This window comes from Carcharhinus amblyrhynchos, chromosome 8 (genome assembly GCF_965287045.1).
Source record: "Carcharhinus amblyrhynchos chromosome 8, sCarAmb.v2.hapA, whole genome shotgun sequence".
Taxonomy (NCBI): domain Eukaryota; kingdom Metazoa; phylum Chordata; class Chondrichthyes; order Carcharhiniformes; family Carcharhinidae; genus Carcharhinus; species Carcharhinus amblyrhynchos.
The window spans coordinates 2,370,375-2,393,918 of NC_137331.1; the positions used below are offsets into that span (position 1 = coordinate 2,370,375).

A 23,544-nucleotide genomic window follows, 5' to 3' on the forward strand; every position below is an offset into this window, starting at 1 on the left:
CAAACTGGCCAATAAATCTTGATGTGATGTCTGACAAAGTCTCAGTCAACCTCATACACACCTCTTTAATCCCTGGTTCAAGTATTGCCACTGAGGGATCAGACATCCACCAAATCCCCTCAAGATCGAATTTGGTTCAATAAGATTATCCCTCATTCTTCTAAACTCCATGGATACAGGCTCATATTGCCAAATCTTTTCTCACAAAATAAACCCCTTGTCCCTGGAGTTAGTAGATTGCATCTTCTCTGAATTGCTTTGAATACAATTATATCCCTTCTTAACTAAGGAGTCCGAAACAACACCCAATACTCCAATTATGGTTTCACCAATGCCACAAACAACTGTAACAAACCTTTTGCACTGTAAACTTGATTTCCTTTGCAATAAATGCTAACATTCCATTTTACTTTTTACTCATTTGCTGTACCTACATACTAACTTTTTGTGATTCATGTACGAGGGCTTACAGATCCCTCTATAGAGCACAATTTTGAACTCTCTCTCCATTTCAATAATATAATTCTTTCCAATTCTTCCTGCCAAAGCAGACAAGTTCATGCTTTCCCTCAAATTGTTATCCACTCACATCACCGATCCATATCCCTTTGCAGGCTTCTTATGCCCTCTTCACAGCCTGCTGTCCTTTCAAACTTTGTATCATCAGCAAATTTCGTTCCAATAGATTCCATTCCTTCATCCAAGTCACTGATATCATTGTAAATGGTTGAGTCCCCAGCACTGCGGCATTTCACTAATTATAGCTTGCCAACCTGAACATAACCCACACATCCCTAATCTCTGTTTGCAGTTGACTACAAATCCTCTATCCATGCTAATATGTTGCTCCCTACACAATGAGCTCCCATTTTATGTAGAAAATTTGACATGGCACTTATCAAGTGATTTTTGGAAATCCAAGTACACCACATCCACAGGTTCCCTCGAAAAGAACTCTAATAATTGAGTCAGCCACAAAGACCGAGGCTTTCCGGTCCTGCTGTGGGTTTGGTGAGCCAGCCAAAAGTTCATTGACCTTTGTAGGACCAGAGGATCTTGGCTTCAGGTTAGGCCAGATAATTTCAACTAATATCCCTTTCACAAAGCCACCTTGACTCTGCCTGATTACTTGATATGTTCTAAATGCCCTGCTATATCACCCTTCATAACTGAATCGAGCATTTCCCTGACAGATGTTAGGCTACCTGACTTGGAGCCTCCTGTTTTCAGTCTCCTTCCGATGTTGAATAGAGGAGTCACATGCGCTATTTTCCAAAATTTTGGAAAATTACAACAACTTTCTCCGCTGCCACTTCTTTTAAGACCAAAGGATAGAGGCCATCAAATCCCAGGGGGCAGGATCAGCCTTCAATTCTTATCATTTTCTTAGGGCCCTTTTGCTGGTAATTAAAATAGTTTTAGGTTCCTCCCTCTCAATTTCCAATTATTTCTGGTATTCCCATCACGCCCACCACTGGAATCGTAGCGGGCGAGACAGAAAATCCGATGGACCATTTAAAGGTCTGTTGAATTCGAGTGGGAATTTGCAATCCTGGGGCGAGCACAACCAGAGAATCCCGTCCACAATTCATGTCTTCCACAGTGAAGACACAAAATATCTGTTCAACGCTTCTGCCATTTCCTTACTTCCCATTATCAATTCCCCATTCTGGTGGACCAAGGCTCATTTTAATTACTCTTTTCCTTTTTCAATTCCTGTCAAAACTCTTTTGTCGACATATTTGATATTTCTAGCTAGTTTTCTCTCATACTTATTCTCAAAAATAATCTTTCCTTCAAACTTATCAACATCCCATTTCTACATCAGAAAAATACTGATTGGTCACTCTTTGCTGGTTTTAAGTTCTGTCCACTAATTTTGCAGAATTACATGTTTTTTTGTACGATTTACAACTTCCTTTATCAGTCACTGATGATGCAGTCTTCTCTGAGGGTCTTTCTATCTCGCTGGAATCAGTGTTGCTGAGTGTTATGAAATTCTCCTCAAGTGTCTGCCCCTGCATCTCCACAGTCATATCTTTTAACCTCATTTTCTTGTGACGATGCAGCCCCCAATCTTCAATGGGATTGACTTCAATTCAGATTCATACTTGCTTCAAACTCAAAATGAGCTCCCACAGAGACATGCGATCAATTAAAGGTGCCGTCAAATATAAAATCACACATGTTCCAAATCCTGCAGGGCTAAACAATCAGACTGTTCACCGTGGAGAAAATGTGCTGTTGAATTACTCTATTCACACGTGTGTAAATGTGTTTCTGTAATGTGTTCTAAGTGTACTTAAACAGAAAACTTAATGTAGGAAGTTGCACATATTGTTTGTTGTTGTTTAATTTGGGTGGCATACTGTGTGGTTAGCACTGCTGCCTCATATTGCCAGGGACCGGTTTCAATTCCGACCTCGGGTCACTATCTGTGTGGCGTTTGCACATTCTCCCTGTGCCTGAGTGGGTTTCTTCTGGGTGCTCTGGTTTCCCCCCATACTCCAAAGATGTACAGGTTAGGTTGAATAGTCACGCTAAATTGCCCCTTAGTGTCAGGGTGATTCGCAGGGTAAATGCATGGGGTTACGGGGATAGCTCTTGGTGGGATTGTTGTTGGTGCAGGCTAGATGGGCCAAATAGCCTCCTCTTGCACTGTAAACATTTTATGATTCTAATTGCAAAGAAGTTACTGTTCTTGCAGGTCCGACTGAAATCTAAAATTACAACAGTCCTTTTCTATCAATAATTTATCTAATCTGCGCTTCGAGCAAAGTTTTACATAATTATAAACACCATAATATGCAGAATTTTCATCGAACTGCATTCAGTGTTTGTCCATTACAGAATGCAAAGTAGCCTTTTTTTTTTGTACATGGGATCATGAAGAATGACCTCTCCCATTTTCAATTCATCTGAATTATGTAGCTGCATTGAAATGGCCAAGTTGAAATTGGTGTTCGAAGAAAATTGGATATCAGGCACAAAGCGTAAGAAAAAAAATGCAATACGCCCGTGAAAAATACTCACTGTTCAAACAAGAAAAATCTACTTGTACTCTGATTGAGACATCAGACCATTATATTTGTTCAATTGAAAAATTCTGACCTTTCATTTTGTTGACACTTGCTTTCAGGCAGTATCAAATACAGAGAAGGAAACTGAAGGCCACAGTATTCCGTTTTTATGGAATACTCTCCCTAACTAAAATGGTGCAAATGCTCAGATCTCGAGCATTGTGGCTATTAAGTCCAAGTACTTCTAACTTAACTGGCTGGAAAGCACTTTGGGATTTCCTGAGCTCGTGAAAAGCACTGGAAGTGTAGTCACTACTCCAATACAGTTTTAACAAAGGGTTGCCTTTCCAAATACAAGTTTAGTTCAGAGTGAGTGGTCTTCAGGTAATGGGTTGGATTTGATTTGATGTTTGTGGTAGCAGGAATGTATGGTTAAGTTTCACAATTCAAATACCTTGTGTGACAATTCCGATATATTGTCAAATTAGACCGTAAGACATAGGAGCAGTATAAGGCCACTCGGTCCATCGAGTCTGCTCCGCCATTCAATCATGGCTGATTTCTTTCTCATCCTCATTCTCCTACCTTTGCCCTATAATCCCTGATCCATTGATCAATCAAGAACCTATCTATTTATGTCTAAAATATACTCAATAAGCTAGCCTCCACAGCCTTCTGCGGCATAGAGTTCCTCAGATTCACCACTCTCTGGCTGAAGAAATTGTTCATCATCTCTGTTTTCAAGGATCGTCCCTTTAGCCTGACGTTGTGCCCTCTGCTTCTGGTTTTTTCGACTCATGGAAACATCCTCTCCACGTCCACTCGATCCAGGCCTCATAGTTTCCTCTAAGTTTCAATAAGATCCCCCCTCATCCTTCTAAACTCTAACGAGTACAGACCCAGAGTCCTCAACTGTTCCTCGTGTAATAAGCTCTTCCAGGGATCATTCTTGTGAACCTTATCTGGACTCTTTCCAAGGCAGCACATCCTTCCTTAGATATGGAGTGCAAAACTGCTCAAAATACTCCAAATGGGGTCTGACTAGAGCATTATACCACCTAACAAATATACGTCTGCTCTTGTAATCGAGCCCCCTCGACATGAATGCGAACATTGTATTTGCCTTCCTAATTGCCAACTGAACCTACATGTTAACCTTCAGAGAATTTTGAACAATGGTACCCCGAGTCCCTTTGTGTTTCTGATTTCCTCAGCATTTTCACATTTAGAATACTATCGCCTCGCCACCTATTAACTCTTCAGCATTGCTCAGAAATAATTAAATAAGTGTCAATGTATTTATCCATCAACTTCGGCTCAGTCGCAGCATTTAAGCCCCTGAGACAGAAGGTGTGAGATCAAGTTGCAACCAAGGACTTGACCACACCGTCTCCCCTGATTCGGTCCTGAGACATTACTCCATTGTCAGAGGTGCTTTATTTGGGTAAAACTGAGGCCCCGCCTGTCCTCTAAAATCCACCGAAAAGCTTCTGGCCCGGCAGGGTTCTAGCAGTGTTGCTGTGACAAAAGATACAATGGCCCAATAGCTCATAATGTAAAAGTGCCTTTGAATGAATGGGGCCAATGCACAATTTGTTGCAAAAATTCTTTTTGATTCTGGCACGACTTTAATTCAGTTATTCAGGAAATTGGTGTGAAAAAAACCAGGCAAGCTTCCAATCCCGGTAAGTTCCAAACTTCCATGGATCCCGGCAGATTTTCTGGGGTTAAGACATCATATCGTATTGTGGAAGATTGGCAGTGGGGCGCACAAGGTATTCCAAGATGCAAATGATATTTTAGCTCTTTTCAATTTGGCTTCAGGCTACCAGCTGTCTGTACATAATGATTTGTGAGATTAGATGACTTTATCAATCCTGGGTAAATTGCAGCAAGTGAAAACACAAATATTACCCTGTGAAATGTGTTCTCTTTTCTTTTCTGTGTCATCAGGCCTGCACTTTAGGGAAATGAAATTTGAAAATTCGAACAAGCTGAAATTGCAATGAATAGATCATCAAGATAGTCTCTCTGCAGGAGATGTGGCTTTCAATAAAGATTTTGTGCTTACCTTCTTTGAACCTGTTGTGAATTTCAAAGAGTTTTGGACTACAAAGGGAATTTTTCAGATGCACGTGTCGCATTCTCCAACTTTAGTTATCCTCTGGAGAGCCAACTGTTGATAAACTAATCATTTAGGATTCCTAATCAAATTTTTTTCTGGACATGGCTGAGAAAACCATTTAATTAAGTTTCTGCCCATGGCTTCAGGAATTTAAAAGAAATATTCATTCCAGATAGAATTTAACATTAACTAATTGGAATGCGAGAAGTCCCTTACTCGAAAGTAACAGGCTCCTAATGAAACGTCATTGACCTGAAATGTCAATCCAATTTTTCTCTTCCCACAGGTGCCCCTTGGCCTGCATAGTGTTTTTAGTATTTTCAGTTTTAATTATAAAGTAAAGCCATATTCGAGGGGTACATAATTCGGATGAATTGGTAGTATCGGAGTTCCATTTTTTGCCTGGAAATTTGCCAGCAGAGAAGCCTGGAATGGGGGTGGGTGGAAAACAATTTGGTCACGACCAAAAGATGACACTGATGTATGGAAATGGATGTAAAGATAACAGAAAGGATGAGGCTACGGGTCTGTGCAAGTAAATACATCTTGAATGTCATTTATGGCCATTTTTAAGTTACCATCAAAAACCTCTAGCTCATCAAACTCTTTCTCCGTCTGGAAAAACTCGAAGAACAAGGTAATGTTGTAACCCTTTTCCACAATAATGCTCCAAGCGCAGGTCTGGAAGTTGGGGTAGCTGTCCGGGTAACCAGGACTCAATATCACACCTGTCGAGTCAGTCCGCACCTCATTGACTGGACACAACACTGAAATTAAAAGGAAATAAACAATTCTCTTTAAGCAAGTATAAACATCTTTCCAGGACCCTCACACTTGTGAATAAGCCATATGACAACTTCAACTACAGGATAGGCTGAGAGGATAGGCTCTTGTATTTTCAATGCACTAAAATCCAAATATTTATAAAGATTTACTCGAAGGTCATTTTCATTGATTTTGATTAGACATTTCTTTTCTATGGTCTGCACAGACTGCGAAGTACTCATTTACTATCCTGTTGGGTTCAGGTGGCAGTTTCCAGAAATTTCTAATGCATTCAGGCCTTCAGTCAATTCTTTATTGAGCAATTCACGGCAGTGACGGAGATGAGCACACACACAATTGAATTTGCTTTCCTTCAGTCCCGAACGCGCGCGTGAGTGTAAAACGGGTTTCTCAACGCCAACCATTGTGCTCACACGAATGACTGGAGGAAAGAACTCTCAATGTATCGATGACACTCTCATATTTCACTGTGACAACACAATACACAATACTGAGATTATATGCAGTAATGTTAAATCACTTATTAGATGCATTAGATGCATTTCCCCACGTTTTTTCAAAAAAAAAGTTTTGAGTCCAGGTTTTGAGCCTCTCTGAAGAAATAACATGAGTGGGCAGGGCTTTTACCATCAGTCTGGCGAAAAAGGGCCGAATAGAATCATCAATGCCGGTTCCACAGAGATCAAGATGCCATTGTTAAAGGGCATACCAATTCATACTTAAGTTGAACTTCTGCTTACATCGTAGAACTACTGCCGGTCCCCACCTTTGCACTGCCTGCTCCTCTCCACGCTTGCAAGTTTGCCCCTCATTGCCTGCCCCTCCCTACTGCTTGCAAGATGCCCCCCACTCCTACAAAATCCCCCCCTCACTGCCTGCTTCGCAGATCCCATGTCTGCAAGTTCCCCCCTCAATGGTCTTGCTGCGCTCCGCCCACCGCACATAATGGGAACCCCCCTACCCCATGTGGCTTTCCAGATGGCCTACCACAGCACTGCCCCTTGGCACAGGTTGGCACTGCCTGTCTGACATGTACCAACCTGTAGCAGAGGCCAATGCCAGGGCAGTTCCCTGGTATTGGCATCTGATTGTGAAGAGGATTGGGAGAGGTTTAAATATCAACAAAGAATGACAAAGAAGTTGATAAAGAAAGGAAGGATAAACTATGAAGCTGGGCGAGCGCTAAATATAAAAAAGGATAGTAAGAGTTTTTACAAATATATAAAAAGGAAGAGGATGGCTAGGGTGAACGTTTGACCTTTAGAGGATGAGAGAGGGCACTTACTGGTGGGGGATGAGGGAATGGCTGAGGCCTTGAATAACTTTTTTGCTTCGGTCTTCACGGAGGAAGACGTGAATAGTTTGCTGGGTGTTAACGATGGAAAGATGGTAGGAGTGGAGGGCCTGAATGAGATCATTGTTACTAGAGAGACAGTGCTCGACAGACTGGTGGGACTGATTGTGGACAAGTCCCCAGGACCGGATGGAATGCATCCAAGGGTTCTGAAAGAAATGGCGGAGGTGATAGTGGATGCCTCGGTGATTATTTTCCAAACCTCGCTGGATTCCAGGGAAGTGCCGGAAGATTGGAAAACGGCTAATGTTCCGCTGTTGTTTAAGAAGGGTGGCAGGCAAAAGGCAGGGAATTATAGGCCGGTTAGTTTAACATCTGTTGCAGGAAAAATGTTAGAATCCATGATCAAGAAGAAAATAGCGAGGCATCTTGAGGAGAATTGTTTGATAGAGCAGACGCAGCACAGCTTCGTTAAGGGGAAGTCGTGTCTGACAAATTTATTGGAGTTCTATGAGGATGTGTCTAGTGCGGTGGATAGAGGAGAGCCGGTGGATGTGGTGTTTCTTGATTTTCAGAAGGCGTTTAATAAGGTGCCGCACAAGAGGTTATTGCAGAAGGTCAGGGGGCATGGAGTTGGGGATAGGGTGTTAGCGTGGATAGGGGATTGGCTGTCAAATAGGAGGCAGAGAGTGGGGGTCAATGGATGCTATACGGATTGGCGGTTGGTGACGAGTGGAGTGCCCCAGGGATCGGTGCTGGGGCCTCAGCTATTTACCATTTATATAGATGATCTGGAGGAGGGAACCGAGTGTATGGTGTCGAAGTTTGCTGATGACACCAATATTGGTGGAACGGCAAATTGTGCGGAGGGTGTGGAGAGTCTGCAGAAGGATCGAGATAGGCTGGGCGAATGGGCCAGGAACTGGCAAATGGAATTTAATGTTGGCAAGTGTGAAGTTGTCCACTTTGGTAGGAATAATTGTAGGAAGGACTATTACTTACATGGCAAAAAACTGCAGCAGGCGACGGTGCAGAGGGACCTCGGGGTCCTTGTGCATGAGTCGCAAAAACCCAGCCTGCAGGTGCAGCAGGTGGTCAGGAAGGCGAATGGGATGCTGGCCTTTCCAAAACATGTTGTCGATGTGATGACACATTGGTGAGGTATGAATATTAAGTGAGGGGGTGTATCGTGTGGTGGACAGCTGGGTAATTACATTAAAATGTATTCAAAAACATTAAAACGAGGTTCTTGTCCTTTGTTTCCTGATTCTGTCCATATTTTCCACCCATGTCGCCATTATTTCTGATGGTGAAAGTGGGCTGAAAATCGCTATTTTTTTCTAGGAACTGTGAACCCTGTTATGGAGCTTCTAATTTCAGGGTAATATCATGAACACCATTGGGACAAGTACCTGTAGCATCTACTCAGTCCAGTGAAAGTACATTAATATCTGTGAACACAGTCACAGTTGTATATGCAGGATGCTCCCACAATCGTACCATTGCAAACATTAACCAAAAGAGAAAATGCGGGAAAATCCCATCAGTTTGGCAGCCTCGATATAAGGAGAGAAAAGAGCTGACATTTCAAGTCCAGATGACCCTTTATCTAAGCCTTGGTCATCGAAACATCAGCTCTTTTCTCTCCTTATAGATGCTGCCAGACCTGCTGAGATTTTCCAGTGTTTTCTCTTTTGGCTTCAGATTCCCACATCCGTAGTCATTTGTTTTTATATATATTGCAAACATTAATGTGGCTTCTGCTCCCTTCACTATCAGGTTCAGATGAGAAGGAAGAAGAATTGTTGTTTACTAATATCACCTAAATCCAATGAAGTGTAATTTTCTTTCCAATATACACACAATCAATATTACAGGTGGGAAATCAATGAAGTATTGTGGAATCTACAATGTAGAAAGCTGAACTGCAAACTAGGAATTAAAAGGCTCAGCATTGTGTGAGTGGAAGTTACAGGAATTTTATTGACAACTAAGCCCTCAAACGTTTATGTGACTGACAGCAGTAAATACTATCCCTTCACCGATTATCAAGTCTGCCACATAATGGGGATGCTCAGGAAGTTAGTTGGACATCGAAACAGACATTCCGCTCCGAAATGTTTTCCGCGGTTTGTACAATTTATAGTTTGTATGTTGCCATTGATTTTGGAATTTCTGTCTTCCACTCTGAGGTTTGTTTTGTCAGCCTCCGAATTCTTGTGTTATATTGAATATAGCTGTGCACTTTCAATTCTGCCAACAGAAAACCAAGGGTGGCGGGGGTTTGGGCGGGTGGTGGTGGTTTCGTGACTTCATTCATTCGGCAATCAGCTTTGGATCATTTTGTTAGGTTAAGAGGATAAAGACACAAGCAATTATCTGAGAACAAAGAACAACACAGCACGGGAAACAGGCCCTTCGGCCCAACGAGCCCACGCCGCCATTTTAGCAATGAAGTAGCTACACAAAGTGTTAATCGAGGCAGGAAGCTTTGCTTACTGTCCTTCACAGGGAAATGAACACTTCAGTTTGAAACAGTTTAATTCTTCGAAGCTTTTGAGTTAGGGGAAAAAAAAACTTACTTGACGTATGTTTACGTTGAGTATTGCAATTGTGCGAAACCAGAAACCTATAAACATTAATCGCAATGGATGATTTTTTCATTTGATCTGAAAGAGCTTTATGCTGGAAACTCTGATCCATGCCAAGGCCAAGATGCTTCTCAGCAGGGTTTCTGGTCAAGGGGTCAATGGGATAAAATGAAACTGCAACTGGAAGATCCCCCGCCTTCCCCTATCTCCCCCCACCATATGAAGACAGCATTCCCGTGATACATGACCATGGGACTGCCATGCTTCACCCCTTTACTAACTGGCATGAGTCCTGCTGAGGTACCAGAAAAGATCCCAGACCTTGTCAGAGTTATCAACAGCATCGCTGTAACCGCATCATGGCTCCTGTACTAGTTGAACATCCCTTGAACCCAATTTTCTTTGCCCTGGAAGAACATTCAGATGATCCAAGAGCAGGAATGTCTGCTGCTTACAGTTCTGTAGGTGGATCAAAAGGGCCACCACCTGTGCCCCATCCAGAGCAAGGCAATCCTCCTATTTAGACAAGATTGGCATTTAAGGCTGCAGTGATAAAACCTCTAATTTTCAATCCATACTTTTTTTTTATATCAGCACATCAAAGTCATCGGACATTTGATTGTGGAGCAAATCAATCAACAAAATTGACATGCAACAACGGATCTGGGATTGGATTAAGAGAAAGGCTGGAATGAATCCATAAATATGAAGTACACACCTTCACAAGATGGGGGAACAGCATCCATTTGCAAACGTTCTCCGAGTCGACAAGTAAGAATTTCCTTACCAATCAGAGTGAATCCTGGTAAACAATGGAACCTTATGAGATCTCCTGTAAGGCAATTACAACAGTATTTAAGTTTCAATTTTTAAATCGCACATGCAATTTCAAATTCTCCATAAAACCAATTTTATCCAATGACCTGCATCTAGATTTACTTTAATCAGATAGGGTTCAGTTCGAGGCACTTAGCACCACTACAGGCACCGAAATCCAATTTTAAGCAATTTCAATTGGTATGAGGAAATTTCAAGTTATTGTGGCAGAATTCAACTGAACAAGACAAAATCATCCTGATACGCTTCTCTACGAATTACTTCCGTCTGAGATTTGTAGAATGATCATATTTTGAAGACAGAAAACCCTCATACGTTAAAGCTAAACTGGACTGCAGCAAAAGATTGACCAAAGTGTTTCACTTGTATCCTCCGTCCCAATAGGGGATTTACTTTTCTAAAAGCACAACTGGCAAAAATAAGGCCTGTTTTCAAAGGTTGTCATTCCAAGTCCATTTCATATTGTTCAAATTTGTATCTGTGACCGTTGGGGATCGAGACCTCACACACGCACAATCACAATTCCATTTCTTCATTCACTCAGTCAAAACCAGTCGGGGAATTGTGAAGTAGATTTTCTACAAGTTTGGGATTTAGCAAGAACACAACATCATTTATGAATTGTAATTTCGTTCCCGTTATCCTTTGTAAAATTTTATTGTACTTCTTCAAGGAAAGTGTAGGAAAAGTAATTCGGCTTTGCTTTCAAAGTACTCAATACTTACAACGTGCTATCTTTAATTTGCTTCACACACAAAGCGCACTTATTTTCAAAACATTCGGGTACCAGAGACTCCTAAACTGTCCCCAGCGGCATACATGCAGACTTGAAATCTGACGGCATTTACCAGGAGTAAATTGAACTTGACTAAAACATTTCAGCTGCTGTTGTTGGTTCTATCAGCTAAAACAAATAACGGTTACTGCATTTTGAGAGGTGGGCGAACTGGTTACCACTTGTCTCTGTGTAATCTATAAAATGTGATTCCCTTCACCAGCCAGTAATGAAGCTGCCACGTTCCCTTCTCCTCTCCTTCCTTGCCCTGTTCTGTGAAAAAAATGACATTTCATCTGCCAAATTGTCGATATTTCAACAAATATTTTGAAAACGCTTCTCCAAATAAATAAACACTCAGACTTTTCTAATTTTTCACCAGCACAAATTGGCTCTCACTTTCCTATTTTTGGTCCAATCAATCTCAATTCAAATATCAAGAACAGGATCTTATTTTTCTGGTAAACACGATGAAGGTCTCTGAAGACTGACTTCGATGATTTCTAATAACCTTGTCTGTTGTATTCTCCCAAAATGAATCCTTCACCTTCCATTGCTTTTCCCATCTATTTTGGACCCACATCGAATCTTTTCCAATTCCTTTTCAGATGTCTGACAAAGTCAGCACGTTCCAGCATTGTAAGAATGTGTTAATAGTTTATTAAATCTCTTTCGAAAAATAACATACGTGTGCTGCTAGCTCGGACAGGTTACTGTCCTTGCTCAAATTGTCTTCTCAGTCATTGAAGTGCATCACTTTAGTTGGACTGTGCTGATTTAATGATAAATCACTTTCAAAATGTTGCATTTGGAGCGTTGCGATCTGATTAGGGATACGCAACATGGCTTTGTCAGAGGGAGGTCTTGCCTTACGAATCTGGTGGAATTCTTTGAGGAGGTGACAAAAACGGTTGACGATGGGAGAGCCGTTGATGTCATCTATATGGATTTCAGTAAGGCGTTTGACAAAGTCCCTCACGGTAGGCTGGTAGAAAAGGTTAAGGCGCATGGGATACGAGGCCAGGTAGCTCGGTGGATTGAGAACTGGCTGGGTAATAGGAGACAGAGGGTAGTTGTGGAGGGGACCTTGTCGGGCTGGAGGCCAGTGACCAGTGGTGTGCCGCAGGGCTCAGTACTGGGACCTCTCCTCTTTGTAGTATACATAAACGACTTGAAAGAGAGCGTACGTGGTGTGATCAGCAAGTTTGCAGATGACACCAAAATGGCAGGGTTGGCGGGTACGGAACTGGATTGTCAGGTGATACAACAGGATATAGATAGGTTGGTGCATTGGGCAGATAGGTGGCAGATGGAATTTAATCCTGACAAATGCGAGGTGATGCATTTTGGAAGGAATAATGCAGAGAGGAGCTATGTGATAAAAGGTAGACTGATTAGGAGTATAGACATACAGAGGGACCTGGGAGTGCAGGTTCACAAATCCATGAAGGTTGCGACACAAGTGTAGAAGGTTGTTAGGAAGGCTTATGGAATGCTAGCCTTTATAGGAAGGGGTATAGAGTATAAAAGCTGCCGTCTAATGCTTCAGTTGTATAGAACGTTGGTTAGACCGCATTTGGAGTACTGCGTCCAGTTCTGGTCACCTTACTACCGGAAGGACGTGGAGGCTCTGGAGAGGGTTCAGAGGAGGTTTACCAGGATGTTGCCTGGCACGGAGGGGCTGGGGTACGAGGAAAGGTTGGAGAAACTGGGACTTTTCTCCTTGGAAAGACGGAGGTTGAGGGGGGACATGATAGAGGTATATAAGATACTGAAGGGAATAGATAGAGTCAATAGTGAGAGACTGCTCCCTAGACTGGGTACAAATACGAGAGGTCATGATTTAAGGGTGAGGGGGGAGAGGTATAATTTGGATGTGAGAGGAAGGTTCTTTACGCAGAGAGTTGTGGGGGTATGGAATGCGCTACCGAGTAGGATGTTGGAGGCAGGAACGTTGGACTCGTTTAAGGTTCAGTTAGATAGACACATGAGTGAAACGAGGATTGAGGGTTATGGTAGGGGTTATTAAATAAGGTTAGAACCTCGGGAGACACTGGAACTGCAGACTTGTAAGTTAACGTTTTTGTCTTTTTATTCCGCAGGTGGAGGTCCACCTCGTTGTCAAACGAGGGGCATGCACACGGTGGGTCGTGCGTGGGCTGCTCTTGGAGGTTCCGGGAGTGGCCTAGTACTTCGTGTCGGTGTGTGTGCTTGATCCTGGACCGGTAGACGGGCGCCGCAACAGCTCGGTGACTAGCACTGCTAGCTGCGCAGATACATGGATTTGGGCCTGTGTCTGTGGGAGTTTGCGCATTCTCCCTGTGGTTGCGTGGGTTTCCTCCGGGCGCTCTGGTTTCCTCCCACACCCCAAAGATGTGCTCTTAGGCTGATTGGTTTACTAAATTGACACTATTCTCCCCTGAATCTGGCTAAGTTAGGGGTTCCATTCGTAGACACGCAGGGTAGAATAGGTGTAGGGTGATGCGGCAGCGCAGGCTCGTTGGGCCGAAGGGCCTGTTTCCCGTGCTGGGTTGTTCTTTGTTCTTTGTAAAATAGCTTTTTTGCTTTCAGATGTTAACTATCATATATTTTAGCACTCTTTGTTCCATTTCAAATTTATAAAATTCAGTTTTTATTTTTATATGATTTAAACCTCTTCCCCAGTTTTATTATCAAATGATTTAAATCTCGTCTTTTCTTCAAGATGGTCCTTAAAAATTCACCTGTCCTAACAGCTCCCTAGATTGATTTGATTGATTAAGTCACATGTATTTGTATACAGTGAAAGGTTTCTTGCGTACTATACTGTACTATCTGACTCGCTGGGTGGTATTTTATGCTCCCTCCCATGGTCTGTTTGGAAGACCCTTAATCAAGCGGGATGATGACATGTGGGACCCAGATAGCTTCCCACTTCTATTCTGTTGAAGTCCAAGGCAGAAGATCTGTAGATGGTCTTCCTATTCCTAATCAAGTTAGGCCCCCATCCTGGCACTGCTGGGATTAAACCAACAGCAGGCACTCCTGTCACCACATTGCAGGTGGGGGTGTTCCTTGTACAAAGGGACTCAGGGCCTGATCGAGAGCCCATGTCCAAGAGGAGGGTAAGCATTAAAAACCACCGCCTGCCATTGCTGCTGACTCATTCACCCATAAACCCCACCCCGTGAAATGCCTCTCGTCATCGTTCACCTGAATGCGGGGATCCAGTGAAGATCCAGGCTTCAGGTGGGTGTTTTCCCTCAAGTAATCACTGGTGGTGCCAGTTGTGTAAAAGAGCTGCACGTCCCAGGGTCCTGATCCAGTGGAAAGCTCGTTGGTGACCCTTCAACTGTCTGACAGACATCAGTGGGCCTTCCCATCCAGAATCAGCACCGGTTCCTCACCATGTCTCCAACAAGTGGCCACGACCCCTGTCAACTCCATGAAATTCACCCCAATCAAACTGTGTCTTAACCCGCTCCCGGGAAACATCGCTGGTTATTTTTGACAGTGTTAAAGGCATTATATTTATGCAAGTTTTTCTTGCTTAAAGATCAACGGAAATGGGAATCTGAAATAGACCAAAATGTTCTGACAAAATCAACCTTCAAAAAAATACCAAAGGCAGAGATTATGTGGAGAATATTCACTTTATGAAGGAACTCAGATCAAATGTTTCATTTTCACCTGTGGTCAATACTTTGTCAGAAATGATCATTCATCCTTTATAGAAGCTGCCTGACTTTCATGCTCTGCATTATTCTGAGCTGAAAATCTACCCAATAGTGATGGTCAGACCAGTAAATTCTCAAATGCAGAATCCACAGGCGCTATTTATTACTGAAGCAGATTCTGAATACATTACAAGTTCCGTATTTACTTTAGTCTAGTTGATTGTATTTGTTAACCTTGTTGAAAATAAAGTAATAGGCTTGCACTGTATCTCTGTTGTTCCGTCAGTACATCAGAAGCATGAAGCAGGGAACGGTGCTTTCATCCTTTGGCCCTTATTCTACCACAGACCATTTACAATCTGCTCTCGTTGGGGTGGCAAGGTGGAGGAGTGGTAAGCAGTGTTGCCTCACACTTCCAGGGACCTGGGTTCAATTCCCAGCTTGGGTCATTGTCTGTGTGCAGTTTGCACATTTTCCCCATATCTGTGTGGGTTTCCTCTGGGTGCTCCAGTTTCCTCCCACAGTCCAAAGTTGTGCAGGTTAGGTGGATTGGCCGTGCAAAATTGTGGCTTAGCATCAGGGGAACTAACAGGATAAATATGTGGGGTTATGGGGATTGGATTGTTGTCACCGCAGGGTCGATGGGCTGAATAACTTCCTTCTGTACTGATTATATGATTGCGCCCCGATGTCTATACAGCCGGCTTTGCGGCTTTGTCAGGCCCTGCCCCACCAGACTGATGGCATGAACTCTGCCCCCTGTATTTTGTTTTGTCAGAGTGCCAGAAAATCTGGGCTGAAAAATCAGCTGTGCATCTGGAGAGACACACACCATTTTTGCATCAGAGCGTGACATTCTGAGAAATTAGGGGGACATTCCGCCAAATGCAAGAGACAAAGATAGTAGGGTGTTAAATTGAATTTCAACAGCTATGTTTCAAAAGCTAGAGTTGAAATAGAAGGAAAAAAGTGACAAATAGATTGTAAGATCAATAATGAAATGCTTTAAGAAGGATATTTTGACGCTGCAGAGTAAATATGTATCAACACCAAAAGGAAACTACATCCCAATTTCAGGATACCACACAAAAATAATCCGAGAAACGAGCGAGCATTGAAAATAAGGCCATGTGGAGATGCTTCCCACTTTCCTCTCACCTGGCTTTGGATGTGGAGTAAGTGTGCCAGCATCTGAAGTGTGGTGAGAATTAATGTGTTTTTCACACCTGCACATATTTCATGGCAGCAAACGAAGAGAGGAATCGCCATACCCTCTGCAAGATACCAACTGGAGCACACCTGCTTTCCTTGCAGCCAAACTGCATGAAGCACTCTAGAATTCAAGGCAGCAACCAATGAACAGCGAACAGCTGCTGAGATGCTCTTCTGCTGTGGAGAACTTGCACAGTGGGATCAGTGATGCTGTGGGGCTCGAGGCCAAAGAAGCATCTGCCCAATGTTGCACCATCTCCAAATAATGTGGGTACCGGAATCTGACATCTAATGAAGACAGCATTGCTGCATCCTGGATAACAGCTGCTGATACACATTTATTATGTTTCTGTGGTTATACCACAAGGATATTAAGTGACCTTGTCTTGATGAAGGTCAGTGGGTTAACATGAAGAACAGAGCTATTCAGCTGCAGACCAGGTGAGACTCTTGTGTTCAAAGGAGTCCTGGTACATGCTGAAAATTGCATCTTAAAACCTACTGATGGCCCTTCCCACATGACAAATGATGGTGTTGCAATCATTTGTTTATTGTCCCCTTAAACATCAATACATTACAGACTGATGCATTAACATTTTGCTTCTGCAAGAACTTTTTTGAATAATTACAGGATTCCCATTATCACCTGACCATTGCTGACCAAGTGCCGTACCAAAGCCCAAAACAGCCAAAAAAGAGACAATATGACAATGTACAGAATCTTGTGCTCGAGTGCTGACTTGGGCTCATATTGATACAGAAGTTAACTGCAGAATAGCAAAGGCAAGTTCTGCTTTCGGTCGACTGCGCTCCACTGTATGGGATTGTCGAGGGATCAGCCCAGCAACAAAACTGAAGGTCTACAGCGCCGTGGTACTCACTACCCTCCTGTATACCTGTGAAACGTGGACTGTGTATTGAAGGCACGCAGACAGCTCAATCATTTCCACATGTCTTGTCTTCACAGAATATTACGCATCCGATGGCAAGACAAAGTACCACACACTGAAGTTCTCTTTAGAGCAAGTCTACCATCGGTCCACACACTGCTGATGAGAGCGCAGACCCGGTGGGCAGGTCATGTTATCCATATGTCAGACGAGCGCATACCCAAGCAGCTCCTTTTTGGGGAACTCTCTGCTGGAAGACGCTCGCGTGGAGGGCAGAAGAAACGTTTCAAAGACACACTCAAGGTCTCCCTGAAGTCGCTGGACATTGACACGACCACCTAGGAAATGCTGGCACAAAACCGCCCGACCTGGCACTGCCTCAACCGCAAAGACTGTCAAGCTCACGAAGCAAGGTGTATTGCTGAAGCACAACTTAAGCGTGAGCTGAGCAAGTCCACAGCCACCAGCGCAACAACTACAGTGTCTACACAAGACTGTCCAATATGTGCCAGCACATTCCATGCCCGAATTGGCCTGATCAGTCATCTTCGGACACACCGCAACCAGCCTCAAAATGACTAATGGTGTCGAGGTCCTCATCGATGACGATGGATGAACAACAACATGGGCTCATATGGAGGTTCCGACCCCACTTTGGCCCCCACCAGGGAGATCTTCTAAGAGATAGCCAATTCAGAGGCTGCCTCAGGGTCTACCGTCCAATCAGAGGGCCTGCAATTTTGAAAGGACAACCTTCCCAGCAATAGAGGCAGACACTGCCATTGGTGGAAAGCAAATGCAATGATACCTCCATCCTGAGTGGCTCTCTGAAGAGGTATTAAATTGAATAAAACAAATGGAAATCCTCCACAGGATGATTGGTACCTGTGGTCCACGAATGGGTGACACTCCAGGGGGTCGGGAGTTGCTGGTGGGGTAGTAAGGGCAACTGCAGGAGGTCTACATAGACCCTCAGACCAACTGCTGGCAAGCTGTCCCCAGACATGAACTGGGATCACTCCTTAATGGGGGGAGAGGGGCGGGGGGGGTGGTGGGGGGAAGAGGACGGGGGTGGGGGGGGGGGGGGTGGTGGGGGGAGGAGGGGAGGGGTGGGGTGTGGGGGAGCTCAGAGATTCCTTGCATCGTCCCCAAACAGCTCAAAAATGGGTACTTAATCATTCAGAGTAGCTTCTGGTTGCTGTCAAATAGATAGTGTCTGCTGATGGAGAAGGTCAGGAAAGATCAGCCAGAGGCAGGATTCCTCCTGGTCCCACTTGCAAACCTGTCCTTCAGAACCCATGCTAGTTACATCAACACACTGGGAGAGGAAAGACAAGTACAAAAAACAATGAATGTAAGGAGGACAATGCACAGGAACAAGAAAACACAACAACAGGATGAAATAAGGTACCTTCGCCTTTAATGGCAGCCATTAGTCTCGGTAAGGTCTCAAGGATATTTCTGTATCCGGAATTTATGGATCACCCTGGAAATGTGGATGCGCAGTGGACTAGAGTCTTAAAATGTGGTTAGAAACTTAACCTGGTATTTAAATGGGAGAGTGGAGCTTCACAAAATTGACTTTGTCGAACGTTAATGAAGTCGCAATTTATTTAGCTCCGATCATTATTGTTATTATGCAGTACAACAGCATGTTATTATTTGCAATCTAGTACTCAGATGGGTGTTAGGATATGGGTACAGAGTTTTGGTGGCAGCGTTTGCCCATGCTATTTGATTATGTGGCAGCAGGTTGAAGTTGGGACCATTGTTTTAGAACAAAGTGAATAGCAAGGCGAGGATGTTAGAATGCTTGCTGTCGTTCATCGTGACATTGGCCTAATTCCGTACGTGTGTTGGGAACTCTAGCCTTCAACACTTACGTCCACCCATCGGCTGCTCCCATACTTCTCTCATATCCCCAATGCACCCGCCATACCACCAGCCCCCTCTACAAATTCCATGTCAGCACCATAGCCCCCAATCTCACTCGTTAGTGTCCACTATGGACAGAAATCAAGAACCCTTTAATAATATTGAAAAATCTTAGAGATGTTCATGAACTGCCAAAACAAGCATTCAAAAACCTCTTCAATTAAACTGTCTTTCAAATGGACTTCACAGTCCCTTTGACAGTTTGTCAAAAAACACTGTACTTCTGAATCCATTCATGAGGTTTGGAACTCAGCAAACATTGATTATGCGATTCTAATGCACAATTGATCAACCAAACCTCTAGGGCTCAACATATTAGAACCTCTGAAACTGTGGAACAGATATTCATCTACCCTGTGAAGTCCCTTCAGAACTTGAAATGTTTCAATAAAAACATCTCTCATTCTCCTAAACCCCTCATCCCTGGGATAAACCTAATTAATCTTGTCAGAACTGCTTTCAACGTGAGTATATCCCTCCTTACGTAAGGTCACCAACACCATTACCACAGTTGTGTTCTCACCAATGCCCATTTGATTTGTAGTAAAACACCTCCATCTTTATATTTCAACCTGCTTGTAATAAAGACCAATATTATATTTGCCTTCCTAGCTACTTGTTGTATTTGCATGTTGATTTTTTGTGATTCATGGACAAGCACTCACAGATCTCTCTGTACTAAGGCATTCTGGAGTCACTCTCCAGTGAAATAATATTCTGTTTTCCTATTCTTCTCACCAAAGTGAACACATCATATTTTCCCACAGGATACTCCATCTGACAAACTTTTGCTCATTCACTTGGCTTAGCTCTTTTGTATCCTTCTCAAACCTTGTTTTCTTGTCTACTTTCATATCACCAGCATATTTGCCTACAATGCAGCAAGTCGCTTTTTTAAGTCATTAATATAGATTGTCTACATCTCCAAAGGCTTAACAGATGACTGCACTGTCAAACAGAGAAATTCACTGAGGAGAACTGACACTTCAAATATGAATCACAGTGCTGTTGAATGCAGAAGAGCACTTTGTTCATTAGAAAAATTGTGGTCAATTTAATGGTTCCTTACCTTTTCTAAACAAAGCTCTGTCATTAAACACTTCATTGAAAACATATTTAACTCATCATTTTGACTTGTGATGTTGAGAATACTTTTGAACTGAGCTGTCACAAGTTCCTGACTCCATACTGGGCTTCCCCCATTGTTCACTACTCCCCTGATATGCCATGAATGATGTCTACTAACAGAATGGACCAAACTCCATGGAAACAGTCAGGGTGTAAACTCTCCAACCCTGCAATGAAGTAGACAAAGGTGAAACCTCTTCATGTGGCAGAATGTGGGCTCATTCCCTGCATTCATATCTCCCACCTGTAAAATCTCACGCAATGGAAATGGGGTCAGGAATCTTTGAATTGTGCCCCAGCTGCCATTTCTAAATCCTGTCCACCTCAGTTCTGAAATGGACTGAGAAATTGGCTCATGATATTGTTTGAAAACAGAAACAAGTGTCCCACTTCTCAACACGTAAGTGGGCACAACGTTTGCGAAGAACTGGATAAATTAACAGCAGTCTGGCCTGAAATGCAAAGAAACAACTTGATTAATTTGTTCCTCTTGGTTTTGCTACATAGAAAGTCTCAAAGTTTATTTTAAAAATGTCATCCCTAATATCTCAAAAGGACAGACTTTCCCTGAACTTAACCCCATACAACATTTGAATGTAGCAATTTTAAGATGTACATACTCTACCAATGAAACTGCACCTCTGGCAACTAACATCAATCAGTGTGGTGGCTTGCTCGAAAATAGGATTCTTGGAATATTCTTTGAGGCAAACATTTGAGCATTCCTTTTAAAAATAGCTTTTGTTTATGTTAAAATCAGTTGTGGCTTTCTGAGTAGCTGGTTTCAACTAAATCAATGGGCCATAGAACATTTTTTAATTGCCTCCAAAGTTGACAGAAGTCCAAAAAAAAGTGTCTTCAGTTCATACCAATAATATCTCTTTTAGATACTTTAGATAGGTAGGTCATTTATTGACATTATAAAATATGAAATAACAACATAAATAATTTGGTTAGTGACTTTGTCCTTTCACGTTTTTGTTGTTCTTCATTTTCAGTTTGCTGATTTTTATAGATTCTAGCTCCATGGATAATCGTATGTCAGGACAGTTAACTCTCAATTACAAGAAGTTCACTGAAATGGTTCGTCCTCACTTTTAGCTTGTTAATGAGACACGAATTGATCTGTGGAATACGAGTGTATGAAAGCTTAACGATTTCATTTGAACTTCATTCTTCTGCTGCTTGAGTGACGGCATTAATCTTTTTGAAATGAAATATCTTAAAATGAAGATGTGAACACATAGGACAAATGGACAGGAGAAGAACAACTGGTCCATTAAGCATGCCCTACATTGTGACTGATGCTGCAGCATTATACTGAAACATCTTCATCCTGAACCATTACCCCCCTCCAGACCCACACAATCTCTTGGGAAAGGTACAAAAAAGAGAAAAAAAAGTTACAAGGGGAAAATATATTCCTCAAAATGCCTCTCCCGCCCCTCACACGACTGAAACAAGTCCAGGAGGTCATTGAATCAAGTGTTACTGATAAAGACATTTATCTCCTACATGAAGAAATATCTATCTCAGCCATGAACTGTTCCAGCTCATTCATGAAGGCATACAAAATGCATTGTCTTTATTTTAGAGGCTTCTGATTCTGTGGCAAAAAGAAGAACTCCCTCATTTCTCTGGAACTCCCTACCCACATGCACTTTGGGAGCACTTTCATTATACAAACTACATCAGGGGAGGAGGTGACTGACTAGCATTGCCGCTGAACAATGATCCAGAGACTCAGGGTGATGCTCTGGGGACCTGGGTTCAAATCCCACCTCCGCGGATGGTGAAAATTGAATTCAATGGAAAGAAAATCTGGAATTAAAAGTCTAATGAACTTGATTATTGTTTAAAAAAACAATTTGGTTCACTAATGCCACATAGGAAAGGAAATCTACATCTGACTTGCATGTCACTCCAGATGCACAAGCAATAGATGCTGGTCCAGTCAGTGACACCCACATCCCACGAATGAGAGTTGAAGAGTAATTGAGGGATGGGCAGTTAATGGTGGCCTTGCCAGTGACGTGCCACATCATGTCAATTCATTTAAAAATCAAAGGACTATCCAATACGCAGTCTACTCCTGTTCTTATATATTTTAAGCTTTTGTTTTCTGGCTCCTCCCCAGTCTATTAAACTAGAATAAATCTATCAATAAGCACATTTAAGCTCATGATCCATTTTATAGGTCTATCAAGCCACCGTTAATGGCTCTGGGGCAGAGAGAAATTTCTGAAGAACATCCCAAGTGTCCACACACTGGAGTGCTTGAAAAGTATGATGTGGAACTGTTGCAAATTCACTCTCATTTTGTCATCCCTAAAATTGATTTAAATTGAAATCAGAGATAAGTTACAGGATAGGGACAAAGTAAAAAAAGGCATGGAGGGAATTTTCCCATTCTGCCTGCCACAGGAATCGCACCGAGTGGAGGCCGGACCATGCAAAGGTCCACCTAAAGGTTTTCCAGTTTTGGGGCAAGCGAGGCTGGAGAATATCACAACACTAGATTCAAGTCCAACAGGTTTATTGGCAGCACTAGCTTTTGCAGTCTCAGGCTCCTTCATCAGGTGAGTGAATGTGTGATCAGTGAGTGATCAGCTCACTCAACTGATGAAGGAGCCTGAGACTCCGAAAGTTAGTCCTTCCAAATAAACCTGTTGGACTTTAACCTGGTGTTGTGAGGCTTCTTACCCTGTTTACCCCAGTCCAACGCCAGCATCTCCACATCACGGAGACATCTCAACCAGAGGTGTACAGAATATCAAGTTGTAAAAAGCTTACCTATCTCAAACTCCTCATCCTCAGTCAAATTCTGCCCAGTTAGCATTGCTGGCGGAGGTTGACAGATCCGTAACTGATAGGCTGTAAAATTAAATGTACATTATTCATAGAGGCCACTGACAAAAAGATCCAAAAGCTACTTACGAAAATAGAGCCTAAGTTATATTGAAAAAAGTGTTTTGAGCAAAAACAAAGGTTTTGAGTACAAAGAAAGGAAAAGGTAAAATCACTTGGAAATAGCATTTAGCAACATGTATGGAGCAATCCTGACTTAGAAATAAATTTTATACAGAACAGTTTTTTTATGAACATTTCCGTGATTATGTGGTTGAATTTAGCTGATTCTTAATCTGCAATAAATCAAGTGGGTTCTAAGGATATCTAAAGAAAACTTAGAAACAGGCAATTTAACAATTTGTTAAATACTGGAAACTTGTTAAATTCCAAGAAGCCAGGCTGTGTATTCAGTTTGACATTTTACATGATAATAAGCATTCAGATT

General features: G+C 42.6%; 1 protein-coding gene across 1 annotated transcript in view; it reads right to left on the reverse strand.

Annotated features, from left to right (window-relative positions):
* Positions 1-23,544, reverse strand: part of csmd3b (CUB and Sushi multiple domains 3b) — a 1,478,622-nt gene that overhangs the window by 134,453 nt on the left and 1,320,625 nt on the right. Inside the window, exons 43-45 of the mRNA XM_080194817.1 lie at positions 23,043-23,123; positions 10,535-10,648; positions 5,724-5,912 (exon numbers count right to left, since the gene is read on the reverse strand). Coding sequence (XP_080050943.1) covers positions 5,724-5,912; positions 10,535-10,648; positions 23,043-23,123 — 384 coding nt within the window. The remainder of the gene's footprint in view (positions 1-5,723; positions 5,913-10,534; positions 10,649-23,042; positions 23,124-23,544) is intronic.